This window comes from Ambystoma mexicanum, chromosome 11 (assembly GCF_040938575.1).
Source record: "Ambystoma mexicanum isolate Mex_15411 chromosome 11, UKY_AmexF1_1, whole genome shotgun sequence".
Lineage (NCBI taxonomy): Eukaryota > Metazoa > Chordata > Amphibia > Caudata > Ambystomatidae > Ambystoma > Ambystoma mexicanum.
In genome coordinates, this window is record NC_090934.1 from 556,771,547 (window position 1) to 556,785,817 (window position 14,271).

The 14,271-nt window shown below is 43.7% G+C and overlaps 1 protein-coding gene across 3 annotated transcripts in view; it reads right to left on the reverse strand.

Annotated features, from left to right (window-relative positions):
- Positions 1-14,271, reverse strand: part of NAT10 (N-acetyltransferase 10) — a 722,602-nt gene that overhangs the window by 323,434 nt on the left and 384,897 nt on the right. For all 3 annotated transcript variants that reach the window (XM_069623384.1, XM_069623382.1, XM_069623383.1), the window contains exons 17-18: positions 13,448-13,549; positions 13,289-13,363 (exon numbers count right to left, since the gene is read on the reverse strand). In XM_069623384.1, the coding sequence (XP_069479485.1) occupies positions 13,289-13,363; positions 13,448-13,549 (177 nt within the window). The remainder of the gene's footprint in view (positions 1-13,288; positions 13,364-13,447; positions 13,550-14,271) is intronic.

Consider the following 14,271-nt stretch of genomic DNA (forward strand, 5'->3'; position numbering starts at 1 on the left):
GCCCAACTGAGGGAGACTTAAAGTGTAAAAAGCTTGGGCAAGAGAGCCCCGGCAAGTGTTTGTAGAACTGTGATAGGGGGGGGAGCAATGTTGAACTTTATACAGAGAATGAGACTGTTGGAAAAGGGTTGGTGACTAGATACATGAAGAATATCATTTCCTGGATACAAAAGAGTGAATTCTGAACTGAAAAAGCCCTGGCAGGAGAGTAAACCAAGCATACTGCAAGTCTGGGACCCACACCCAAGTAGCAATATCATAAAACCCTGACAGGGGAGTAAACCAGGGATAAGAGAAAAGGGGAGGAAGTTCCCCGAAGGTGAATTCTGGAATAAGTACAATTCTGAAAGGGAAGAATCATACCCCTTTGCAAAGGAACATTTAAGGCCCAGAAAGCAAGAACTGTATATCAAAAAGAACTGTGTTATTTAAGGAACTTTAAGGGAAGAGCTGTCCCGCTTGTGAGTTGAAACAGGTTAAAGTGACACTTGAAAAGACAGAAGTAATCTAGGGGCGGGAAGGTCGCTTTTCTGGTAGAACTTTGTTTTTCTTTTCTTCACTTTTTGAACTTTATGTTTGGAACTTTGAAAGTAAGCTGCAGGTGTACATCTTACAGACATCGATATCTTCACGTTTTATTGATTTTAGTGTGTGAGGGTCAGTTTAAGATTTTGGACACAGGACTGAACTCTGTGATTTGGACATCCTGACACAGACGTTCCGTAGTTTTGTTGAGGCAGGGGAAACCTCGTCTAGATTTAGGGATAGATAGGCTTTCCCCAAACACTTCTTTTTGTTGTTGTTTGTTTGTTTATTAATTTATAAAGCGCACCGGACCCATGGGTATCTGGGCGCATACATGTCAGTTTCAAGGATACAAATTAGGTTACAATCATTATATACATGCCTCCGTTTTCAACTTGCAGACAGGAAATTAGCATACATTATACACACAAAAAAGAATGTAATAGTACATACATAGTTTGCCTTACATCTATAATTTACATAAGAGTAGACAGAGTTATGCAGTGAGAAGGAGATCTAGAATATCCAGCAACACTTCATGAGTCTTTGGTGAGTAGCCGGTTTTTGGTGTTTTTCCTAAAACTGTGAAATGACTGGTCTGTTCTCAAAGAAATGGGAAGAGAGTTCCATAATTGGGAGGTCATAACGGGAAAGCTGCTGCCTCCTGGTTTTTTCAGATTAAATCTTGGGACTAAAAGGCAGAAAGAGTTGGCTAACCTAGTTGGTCGTGTAGATGTTTTTTTGATAATATTTTCCATTAAGTAACGTGGGCTGAGTTATTGAGGCATTTGTATGTGAGCGAGACAGTTTTGAACTGAATTCTGTCATTGATAGTAAGCCAGTTAATGTTCCGTCTAGCCTCTGAGATATGTTGTCTCCTAGGTGTGCTAAGGGCAATTCTTGTTCTCAGGGTGTTATTGTGAAGTATTTCAAGTTTATTGACAATGTATTTACTTGCCAAGTAAAGGGCATTACAATCAAGTTTGGATAGAATTAATGCTCACGCTAGCATGATGCAGCTTTCAGTGGAGAGGAATGGTTTGCAAGCTTGTATCAGCTTGCAAGTGTAGGCTGTTGCTGAAGCAGTAGCCTTAACTTGTTTGCCTAGACAGAGAGTTAAATCTAGGTAAAAACCTAAGGTTTTGACCTCCTTAGCCACATTAGTGTTGATGCCGTCGATGTTGAAGGCAGAGTATTTACTGCTAAGTTTGTTAATGTTGGCCGAAGTTCCTAAAATGAGGAGTTCCAGATGTGTAGGAACGTTGCATGATAGAAATGAAGCATGAATTAGTTTGGTAATGAAGGGAGCTAGCTCACTGGCCGCTTCTTTGATAATCTGGGCTGGGCAAATATCGCCCTTACACCTTGTAGGTTTAAGCAAGGCAATGATATTTACCACTGCTCGGGGGTGACTTGTGCAAATTTGAAGCGTGGAAAGGGTTTCAGAATATGATCTTGATTTTTGTGATGTGAGCCTGTAGTGGACAGGTTCACATTTTGTTCTGTTATTTTTCTTTGGAGGAGGGACATTTTGCTAGAGCGTGCATTCTGGATGTTAGTGCACCATACTTGATCCTGCACGTGTCCACAGGAGGAATGGGGGCTTTGTTAGGCAGAATCCTGTGCAGTGCCCTTAGGGACCACTACACACAATTAAGACTACAGGTGGCAATACAAGGTTTACCTCTGGTACAAGCCTGTACTACTATGTTAGAGTGGTAGCAGTAGCGGAGCAGCCAGGCTTATCTCAAGAGTATATGAGCAGTAGCAGAGATTACATAAAGGGACCACAAGTACTGTGACTCAAGCAAACACTGACTCAAGGGTTTAGGTAAAAAGATAAGTACATTTATTTTTAAACCATTTGTTATCAACACAACACTTCTATAAATTGAAAAACCACATGTAAAATTTACAACTAACCAATTCACTTTGTACAGTATTATTCGAGGTAAGTACCCTGTGTTTGAATGGACTGGTGTTACGAAACAGAACACGTTACCGTGAATACAATTGCGATCACTTTTTGACAGTTCCGTCTACTACATAAACGCATATCTGCGGCAAGAAATGCTACCGGGGTAAAAACACACTTAGCACCCGAAATACCCAGAGAGAGATGGGGCAAATATCACAGGCAATATGTTGGTTAGGCAGACAGAATCGAAGAACACACAGACAGGAATTCAAGAGTCAAAGGGCCAGAGCCAAAGTCAGGTGACACCGGGTGCTTGTTGTCGAGGATCACACCGTCGGACAGTTCGAGATTCAACGTTGCCAAGAGTACTTTGATATTGTCAATGTTCGGAAGCAAAAGTTATAAGAAGGAGAGAAAAGTAAGGACAAGCCTTAAAGTAGAGAAATAGGGATTTCACCCAAAATTCCTCAAACAGGACAGTACCTTTCTCAAAGAACGAAGCTGGTGCCACGGCAGTTGTTTCTGTTAGTTTCCCGCAGACCCACGCTTTCCTGCAGCTTCAGCACGAAGGAGGACTATAAGGGGGTCCGCACCACACAGGGATGAGGCCGGCAGCAGCGACAATGAATAAAAGGTGCACTCCTTAAAAACAGGAGAGGGTCTTCAGGTGGCTATCCGGACCACTAAAGCAGTGTGCAGCGATTTCAACCACAAAGGCAACCTCTGGCTCAAGAAGATGAGCTGGTTATCCCCACCAGGCTCCAGGGAAGAAGAGTCCGGACTGGATCTCCTCTTAGTCGTTGAAGGGTAGATAGCGCAGGACTGCATCAGGGCTTTACTGGTACGGGGTAGTTGCAGCAGTCGACCTCTCCTCCACTTCTCGTCGGTTCCTTGGGTTCCATGTAATAATGTCGCCACAAAGATCTCACCATGCAAAAATATCGCTGAAAAATGGCCGGTTTTTGTGGCGACATTATTGCATGGAACATGCGGGGGACACCCCCCGAAACCCCCAAATGTATTTTTTTCTTTTTAATTTTCTTTTTTTTTTAAAAAAAATGTTTTTGCCCCTGTCCCCATATATGTGGTCACCCATATAATATCGCTGCAACCTTTTCCCGGCGATATTATTTACGGCAACCATATATATATGGGAATAATATTACCTGATACCGTTCCTTGTAGGTCCAGTGGCGACTCTCTGACTTCCAGCCCAAGAGACATGCCTTTTATGCGAAAACCCCCCATTCACACAGCCTGGCTGTCAATCACCCAGCAGGGGGGTTTGTCCAGCCCGGACAACTACTCTGGCCAATCATGACAAAGTGCGACTTGGGTTTCCTAGGATACCCTGTGCAGGGGGTGACTACACCCCTCCCTCACATTCAACCCACCTAGACACCCAGGCGCCTTGAGGAGGGCTTCGAGGTAGAAGCCTGCCAAAATACATTGAACAAAGAAGGCGAACCTGGTTTGCCACGCAAAGAAAAACACAAGAAGGAGTTTCACAAAAAGAAATGGCGAATAAACCGCACCGGAGCCAAACGAAAAAATGATTTGGTCAAGCGGGTTTAAGTTTGAGGCTAACACAATAGCCTACAATATTACCACGGTTATATAAAATAACCGTGGTAGAAATCTAGGGTAGATACCACTGCCACCAGCCATGTCTAAATGTTAAAAGAGTGAAATAATGCTCTAGGAGGTACAGATAAAAAGAGTTCCGAGTTAACCCTTCCAGTACTCCATGTAAGATAGGGTGTACTGGATCTGTGGTTATGTTTGACTAAGTAAAGTTAATGGCAACTTTACCCTTGTCTGGGAGACAGTAGTCACCTCAGAAATTGAGTCAGTGGGAAGTCTGAATGACAACCCTGTGCCACTGCACAGAAGGTGCTGTGTGACAAACAAAAAGAAGGGGGCTACTGAAGTGGTGTACTCCAGAGCCCATAATCACAAAAACAGGTAAGAACACATAGCAAAATACAAGTAAGAGTGGTGAAAAGCTCACACTCTTACTAAGTGGAAAAGAAACAACTCCAGAGATCCAGCAAAGCTGCTAAGGGACTCACTAGGTAAGGGAAATTAGCCATGAAATGAGAATTCTCCCTAACAGGCTTCCAAGTCTCTAAGAATAATAAAAAGTTCCTTGGTGCTTGAACTGGCTTTATTGATCCTGTTATAGGTTTCTCATTTAGTGAGTAGTATTTCAGCTTTATATTTAGCAGAGATTTTCAACAAGCTACATTTGTTGTCCTTAGTCGGGAGGTTTTAACACTGGACTTCCATTTTCCTTTTTTCAGCTCTAAAGGCTTTAAGTTGTGGTGTAAACCATGAGTTCAAGTGGGCTCTAGGTTTGCTCTTATACAATTTGAGTGGGGCAATAATATCTAGGGCATGTGTAATAGAGTTATAGAAGTCCACTAAGGTAGCTGGGTCAGAAGTAGCCGGCAACAGGTTCACGATTGGCAACAGATGTGGCATTAGCCTGTCCACTGTGATATTCAGTTTGTTCCTAGTAAGGAATGGGGGAGCTATTGGCATGGTCTTGGTGGGTGGAGTACTAGCTTGTATAGTGAAGGATACTAAGTAGTGGTCAGTCCACGACTGGGGTACAATGGAGGTAATCACGGTCTCGCAATTGAGACCGGCCACCCAGTCTAAGGTTCTGCCTTTCTCATGGGCAGGCTGCTTGACTCTTTGTGTGAGGCCAAATTCAGTGAGGGTGTTCGAGAGCGCCAATGTGTGTTGATCATTAGGGTTGCTAAAACCAAGGTTAAAGTCTCCTAGCACTAGTATTTGCAAGGTAGGTTTGGTATTTTTGTGGATATTATGGTGGTAAGGTCTTCCTCGAAGGAGCCGATGGGACCTGGAGGTCTATAGATTAGGTGCGCCATTACGGTCCGAGACTCCGATATGGGGAGTTTCACGGAGAGCAGTTTGCAGGACTGGACATGGGGTGAGGAGGATACTCTCAGCCCTATATTCGACTTGGCAATGAAAGCAATGCTGCCCCCTCTAGAGGTTTCTCTGTCTGTTCTCAAGATGGTGTAGTTCTCTGGTATCGCAAGTAAGAGAGAAGGGCTAGCAGCAGCGTGGAGCCAAGTTTCCCGTAATAGCTAAGAAGTCTAATTCATCTGAAGTGATCAGGTCAGCTGTCAATGGCATGTGCTGCCAAGGATCTCGCGTTAATTAGGGCACCTTTGATAATCGTGGTATCCGTGATTGGAGGGTTAGTGATGGGGTTTCTCTGCCTAGTTTTGTATTTCTTTTGTATTGTTGGTCTTGGTGGACGGGTTGTTAAACACAGGATTAGTAGACAGGCAAGCCTGAGGAGAGAAGGTTCAGTAAATCTTGAACGAAGCCTAACATTTCTGGTTTCAGTGGAGTATGTTATGTTAGGTACTGGTCTGGTGGTAGGGTTTTTTGGCTCTTGGTTGAGAGATAAGGTACCTTCTGAGTCAGTAGAGGAGACAGCATCTAAGTGATGATGCTTGCTTACTAGTTTTAATTCTGGTAGGAAGGTAGTGGATTTGATGGATGTTGACTGAGGCAATACATAAGGTGAGGTAGGAATTTGGTTGGCTTTATCCATGACGGTAGTGAGAACAGGGCAACGGTGTGTAGGTAACAGTGAGGACCGTGTCTACCGGTTACAGGACTGGACTGAGCGTCTCAGAAGTTCAGCGTGCTGGGTTGCAGAGTGTACATAGATTTCAGGCGTACACTGCCTAGTAGTGTCGAGGAGAGAGGTCTACTATAAGAGTGCCGGTTCCATTACGTCATTCGTGGTTTGTGAGAATAAAAGTCTGTACCCAGCACTAAAATGCCACTGTGTCCGAGTCTTACTCTTGATTCCTCACAGGGGATACAAAAGTATCCCCATGCACTGCATGTAAGAGGCGACGCGCACTGTTAGAAAAGTTAACAAAACAGATCAAAAGTAAAAGACAAATGGGAAACCGATTCCCAGTTCTGATAGTCTGAAAGCCTAATGAGTTTTCCCATGACACATGAGCAAAAGGCCAGTGAACTGAAGCTGAAACCTTCACTTCTGTGTAAAAAGTCAGTACAGGTTCAAAAGCAAAAAGTTTGGGGATACATAAAATATGGAGGAGATAAAGTTGTCTAAAAGAGAAATCTTTGCTTACAGACCTAAGCCCCCATTTTTCTTAAGAACCAGAAAAATTCACAAGCTATGAATAGATTATGTAGCATTACACAGTAGACTGGGGTGTATAAAGGTAAAAACCACTAAATTTCCGCTCAGTAAAACATTAGAAGCATACCTTATTGGAACAGGCATTGCAGGACTGCAATCTCTGCTTGCACATCCTTGGCGTGCTGCTTCTCCAGGCACTAGTGCCTCATGACGTTATCTGGCACTGACCAGGTAGCAGCCTGGCAAATGGCTACGATCGGGACCCCCGACCACCACGCCATCGAGGCAGCCATTGTTCTTGTGGAGTGTGCATGTGGGGGCACCTGGAGGGGCTTACCTGCTTACTGGTGACAGAATGCGATGGTAGAGGAGATCCACCTTGCTATGCTTTGCTTCGAGAGTGGATTGCATTTATTCATTGGACCATACGCTAGAAAAAGCTGCGTCGAAGTTGCAGATGGATTGGGACCAGACAATGTAGTATTTCAACGCTTGCTTGACATCAAGGGGATGCAATGCTACTTCTGCTGGGGCGATGTTGGCTTGTTGAAGAATATATTTGTAAAGAAGGAGATCGACTTAATTTCTTACAATTATCTCATCAACCAGACTACAAGATCACTGATTTTCCAGCACACTTAGTCCTGAAAAAATAGACTGTATGCAATTATTCTTCAAAAGTTCTTAAAGTTAATTTTTTCAAAATATTCATCACTAAAAAAACATATCGACCCAGACTTCAAACACAGTGAGCAAAAGTTATTTATAAATTATACATTGTTAAAGAAGACTGGCAGTGCGATTTTTGAGTTTTTGTTAAAGACTGAGGGAACTTTGGGAATAAACCGTGGGTTGGTCATAGGAGTCCCTTGTCTTTTTGAAAACGCAGGTAGGGCTGGTTAACTGCGAGGGCCTGCAGCAGGGATACCCTCCTGGACGATGTTACCACCACCAGAACAGCTACCTTCCACGACAGATATTTCAGTGATGTAGTGGCCATCGGCTCAAATGGTTTCTTTATGATTCCCAAGAGTATGGTGTTAAGATATCCGTTTGACTGAGGGGAAAACCCTAAAGAAGACTACGAGGCAGTGCTAGATGAGTCTGCGGCCGTAGAGGGGAGTATCTTCGATCCGTCTAGTACAGGGGTCTCCAACCTTTACGTTAGCTAGAGCTACTTGTAGTGGAGGCCAACAGTGGAGAGCTACTAGCGGGCAATATCGGGGTGGGGATGTATATAAACCTCCGAATTTTAACCAATATTTTTTGGGCCCAATTATTTCCCCTCTATAAACAGATGGAATAACATATTCCTTCGCGATTATATTAAGAACTTCAAAAACCTCTTTGTTGCATTATTATTTATTAGTAGCTGTCTCAAAAAAGACAGATATTTGTTGGACTACCACACAAATATCCTGTAATTTTTGCGCCTCTTGCTTTGCGTTTTATGCAGGCTTTCTACATGCTAGGCACACTATTGTTTTCTAAATGTGCATTTCACACTTCATAAAAATACAGTAATTTCCAAATTGAAAAATGCTGCTTGCGTTCACTAGTTTTCTTTGAAATGTTTTTTTTTGTCAGACACCACACATACTCTGTTATTTGTGTGCCCCTCTGTGTTTTAGCACAGGTTATATTTATAAATATGTTATCTGCTTGTCAAACTGGTTAATCACAGATAAATGCTTCTGTTGTGCTGACAGCAGGTTTTAGGAAATGAAACTGTGGATCAATGGGTGGCAACTTTTGATTTTCACTACAGGGGCAGAAAAATCCCCCCTCCTCCCTGAATATAAGCAAGCAACCAGCCCAACCCATGCCCTGGCCAAACACATTTTATAGCCCTTTTTTTATAAGGCATTGCAAAAAGGCATACGATTAACATGTAGTTTTGAATATATAACATCTCAGCATCAGTCTGTCAACCAGCTGAGCTACCCTGGTAGGCTTTTACTGTACAGCGTGTCTATGGACCGCTTAATGTACTAAAAGTGGGTGTACCTGTGTCATGGAACTGATTTAAAGTGGAAATGTACAGTGTGGAGTTTGGAAAGAAGCCACATGAAAGAAATTGCACCATTTTTTAAATATTATTTTGAACATTTCCAGGCGAGAGGCAGTGCTACTGTGATATTTTCATTACATGGTCACAATGATCCTGATCCTCCCAGCCCCTCCGACATCTCTGGCAAACAAGAGCAGCTTGCTTAAGCAAGACAGTGTCATGGGGGCGCACAAGGCCAACTGTGGTACTACAGGCAGCCTGCAGAAGCAGAACGTGATACTGACATCTGTCAGTGAATCTACAAGCAGCTCCACGTGGCACAACAGCCATGCTCCCTACCTGCAATTGGGACGACCAGTGTTCGCATCCTGAGCACAGAAAATAGCTGCAAAACAGACCATTAAATAATGTAACGAAAAAAAGTTTTTATTTTTCGGTATCCCCAGTGCGGGCGACTGAAGAGGCTCAGGCGAGCTACTAGTCGCTCGCGATCGACCATTTGGCGACCTCTGGTCTAGTATATCTAGAGATGGCTTCCATGGAGCTGTAGGAGAGGTCCTGCTTGGCTAGTCTGAGGAGGTATGGCAGTATGTCTTCCGGCGTTACCTGGAACAGGTTGAGCCTCTCCTGGTTTTCCCCACACTGGGTTTCGAATCACCTGCAAAACTGCATCCACTTCAGGCCGTATGACTTGTTAGTGGAGGGGGACCTTGCAGCTGCTAAAATGTCCCTGCATTCTTGCAATATAGTCAACCCTCCGAACTCTGCAAAGTCAGGAGCCACGCCGTCGGGTGGAGTGATTGCAGGTCATGATGTATCAACTTCCCTTGGCCCTGGGTGATGAAGTCTGGGTGATCGGTGAGCCGGATGGATTTGTCCCCGAGTATTACCTTGCAGGGGTGCCTCTTGATCATCTGTATTGTACTGCGCAAGTTTGGGAACGGGGGGAAAGCGTACGCGAAAAAGGCAGTCTCGTGGAAAAGCAAACATGTTTCCCAGTGAGCCCCCGTGGGGCATCCTGCTGGCGTACCTGCAGCACATTGTGTTGTGGACTGTGCCGAATAGGTCTACTACGGGTTGCCCCCAGTGCCGGAATAGTGACTGCAGTGTTGAGGTGTTGAGTTCCAATTCGTGGCTTTGCTACGCTCGCCTGCTGAGGCTGTCCGCAGTCTGGTTCTGTACTCCTGGAAGGTGGAACGCGTGTATGCCGATATCGTGGGTAATGGCCCAATGCCAGGTCAGTTGGGCTTCCTTGGACAGCGTCTTGGACCTCGTCTCACATGCTTCCGCAGATAATACTCATTGTGGTTGTATTGTCCATTAGGACATTGACGGTCTGGCCTTTCAGTATTGGGAGAAACTATTTTATTTATTTTATTTCTAGAGCGCTTGAACAGAGGCCCAGAGGCATAAGAGCACTGACACAGACAACAGAAAACATGTAAAGCAGAAAATCCTAGGGAGAAAAACAGAAGGAGAGCGAGGCAGGGGTCACTTTTTTCAGCAAGAAAGGTTTTCAGGTTACGTTTGAAACTGGAAAGACTGGGGCACAACCTCAGGTCAAGCAGAAGGGTATTCCACAGATGAGGGGTCGAGATTGGAAAAAAATGTTTTACCTGCACCAATTTGGCCTTGGGTATAATTAGACTATCAGTGTTGTTGTAGCCATTTCAGCTGTGCTGCCAGGTAGGATGGACTCTTGCCATACATGCAAGAGAGTGCAATGCAGAGAGTACGAAACATGACTCTCTTTGCTATGTGGAGCCTCTGAGCTGTTAAGACATGATCCGTTTCACGCATACCTACTACAACAACTTTTAGACTATTAATTCTCCTTTTCCCATGCCTAGTAAACTACTGCCACAATAGTCCAAACGGCTCCAATAATAGCCCTGGCCAAAGTGGCACAGCTGGATACATCAAGGTATGGTCTGATTTGTGGCAGCGGTTTGATGTAATAAGTGGAGTTTGACACTAGACAACTGATGTGGGACCTCAGTGAGACCTCTTGGTCAAAGGTAATTCCCCAAGTCTTTACTTTCTTGAGGGTGGGGAGAAGACAGTCTGCCATTTGGAAGGATGAGTAGGCCTGATCTAGATGATGCAGCTTGGGGCCAGTGCCCAAGATTATGATCTCAGTTTTAGAGTTGTTCAGGGCTGGGCCGTTATACAACATCCAGAGATGGATTTGGCTGTATGAGGCATTGATAACCTCAGTGTCTTTAATGTAGTCACCTGAGAGTGGAAAAAGACACAGAGTATCATCAGAAAAGTTAGCATAACAGGTACCCTCAGCATCAATTTGATCAAACATTGTGAGCATGACTAAATTGAAAGGGGTAGGAGAGAGACAAGCCCTGTGGTACTCCACACTATAGGTTAAGACCCTCTGACATAGCATCTCCATGGAAGACCTTGGCCGTCCGGTGTGACAAACGGTCTGACAGAAACAAGAGCACCCAGCCGACTGCTTCCTTAGAGAAGAGGGCCCTCTCTAGCAGTCTGTTGGCTCAGATGGAATGATCTACCAAGTCAACTCGGCCGTCGGGTCTAGGATCATCAGCATTGATGTTTTATCCTCGTCCATATATTGTAAGATGTTAGTCTTAAGGTCCAGCAGGGTGGACTCGGTGCTATGCGCACTCCGAAATCCTGATTGTTTATGGCCTAGTATGCTATGTGCACTCAGAAACACTGGATCTGTTTGTGCGCTATGTTGTCCAACACCTTCAGAAGGAAGGGAGAATTGGTAATTGGGCAATAACTGCCCGCCAAACATGGATCCAATGAGGGCTTCTTCAAAAGAAGGGTGATCCATGCTTGCTTGACGCAAGCAGGTACAGAAATGTCTCCAAATAATGCATTTACAAATTGCATAATCAGCAGTGTAAGCGACTGGGTACACGTCTTGACTATTTTGGCAGGACAAATGTCACCTCCTACAGCTGGTGGGTTTTATCCTGGTTAATAAATCCAAAACCTCAGTTTCCGTCGCCTCTGCAAAGGCAAACGGATTTGGCGGGGCTAGCTGGAGTCGAACATAAGGTAGGAGAGGTCAAGGATTCAATTGGGAAAGCCTAGATTTAATATCCTCTTTGATTACGGAGATCTTATTGGACAAAGCCTTTTCAATTTGGGTACACCAGTCTGAATCTTTTACGACTGACATTACTGGGACAAGGGTCTCCGACTTCTCTGAGGATCTTGAACAGTTCTGTTGTGTCTGAGGCAGCCTACGTAATCTTCTGCTCATAGGAGCCCTTTTTTTGCAGTGCAAATAGCATCTGTGTGCTCTTTAGCTGCACGGCTATAGTTGGAGCGATTTCTGCCATTTCCACCAAGTCTTGCTTTTCTTATCTTTGATGAGTACCAGCTTTTACATGGAAAAGCTTTTTCAGGTCTTAACTTCAGAGGAGCTAGAATCTCTACAGCTTCGATCATCATCTTTTTATATGCTGCTGACAAGTAGGCTGCAGATTTATACTGAGCAGGGTTCTTTAAATAGGGAGCAAAGAGAGGGGCTAGTACCTCTGGGGTAAGTTGCGACAAAACACTTTCCCCCGTAAATGTTTAACTTTCTTTCTGGCAGAGGTTAATGGTATTTCCAAATGTATGAAGCCATGATCTGACCAGGGGCAGGGTTTAATAATTTCTATCTTATCAAGTCCAATTCTGTGTGCTACTACCCAATCTAGAATTCTGCCACCTGAATGGGTTGCTTGCAAGATATATTGTGTGAGATCCAGGTTTTCCCGTGCACTCTTGGTTGCTTTCGCAAGGAATCTGATGGGTCGTGGAAACCCAAGTTGAAATCTCGAACAAACATGAAAACCTAATTTTAGCCCTGCAGCAACGCAAAACTCAACTAAAAATATAACAGGCACAGAGGAAGAACACATCACCTTATTAACAACATCCACACTTTGGCTTCTATCAGATGTTCAGATAAAGTTCAAACCATTTGTCTAATTCATAGGGCCACCTATTCCGATTCAACTGCCTCCTTGATACCAAAAGAAAAAAATGTGTATGTTCGGGAATCCAGTTTTGTTAAATTTAGTTTCATTACGTTTTTGTGAGTATGTACTTAAATAGTAATACATGTTAGTTACAGTAAAATGTATTGTATTTCATATATTTAAAGCTTTGTGCAAGGTTAGATTTAAACCAGATGCAAGCAAAATTAAACAATAGAATATTAACTATGTATCCACTTAATCTTCTAACTCAAGATAACAAAGCAGGCCTTTCCCGCATAGATCCCCATATTTGGTGCAACACAGAAAACTGTAAACATGGACACCCAGACATGGCTGCTTTTCAATATTAAGCCAACCTGAACCCTCATGCGATTTTTGGGTGCAGTAAGCTTATTTTCTATGGAGCACACAGCATAGAAGGTATTCCATGCAGCTGGTAAAACCTATCCTGAACTAGTCAAGGAACGATGAGCACAAGCAAACAAGAGAAAGATATAATGCATCCTACGTAACTTATCCTCAACGCTTCAATAACTGTACATGGACTCTAAAGAAATTCAGAAGTTTAGGCACACTTGTTTCAATGTATTTACATTGTTCATCAAATCACTCTTTGCTATTAGGACCCTGTGATGTACACTGGCGTTTCCTATGGGGTGGTTTCTGGATGTTTTTGAAAAATAAATACATACCCCCTGATAGTCCGGGTGAACAGCAATACGTACTACTCGAGCACCAGACAAGCAGCCAAAATCTGGATCTTGAAACTACAAAAAGTGACAACAGATTAGTGAGAAACGACGACTCACCCACAAAAGTATTAAGAGACATCAATATGCACCAGATATTACCTGCTCTGATACAGTCCATGGAATAAGGTCTCCTGATGCCTTCTTTCCTCGTGACAGACTGCTCATGATTGACTGCCGAGAGATCTCACCCTCCAGGCACACCTGTCAGGAATAGGCGAATGAGAACAGATAGGCCATGTATGATGGGACAACAAAAGCTACCACATTCAGGGTCAAAGCTTCACACACTGCATATTATATGCTCTAATGTGAATGGGGCAGCAATCCTGCGCTTTCAGTGTCTGAGGATTTGAAAAGATGTTGCCAAAGTAAGAGTATAAATCACTACCCGCGGCCAAGGTTTGGTGCAACTGGACACCATGTAGAAACCTTGTTACCAAAAAGGTGGTAACATTCATTACTATGAACAGTGACTACCACTGGTATGGGGCTAAATGATTATTTCACATGTTTCTTGTGGGTATTTATGAAGCTCAGATCTAGCTTCGTCAGGTAGAGTGTTTGTCAAAGCACATCAAATAGAGAAATTAGGTCTTTCAATTCTAATATGATCCTTTTCTTAGTCTACAATTCAGTGTGCTGGGACCTGGCAGTCATGGCTTCCTACACTATGATTGGGACACCATCTATTAACTGTACATGCAGAGTAAGCTACTGCGCCTGACAAACAGACCAATATCCTTCTGTTAAGCTGTGCAAAATGCATGGCGGTGCTCAGTGCTTCTAAAGTGTGTCAGGGTTACACAGTGTTGAGATGTATTTTGAGAGGCCAACCAATTATGGTGAATGGGAAAGACACTGAAGTCTAGCCAAATCTAATCAGGGTAGGTAGCAGGGGGGCAAGGCTTAAACTCAGAAGTGGT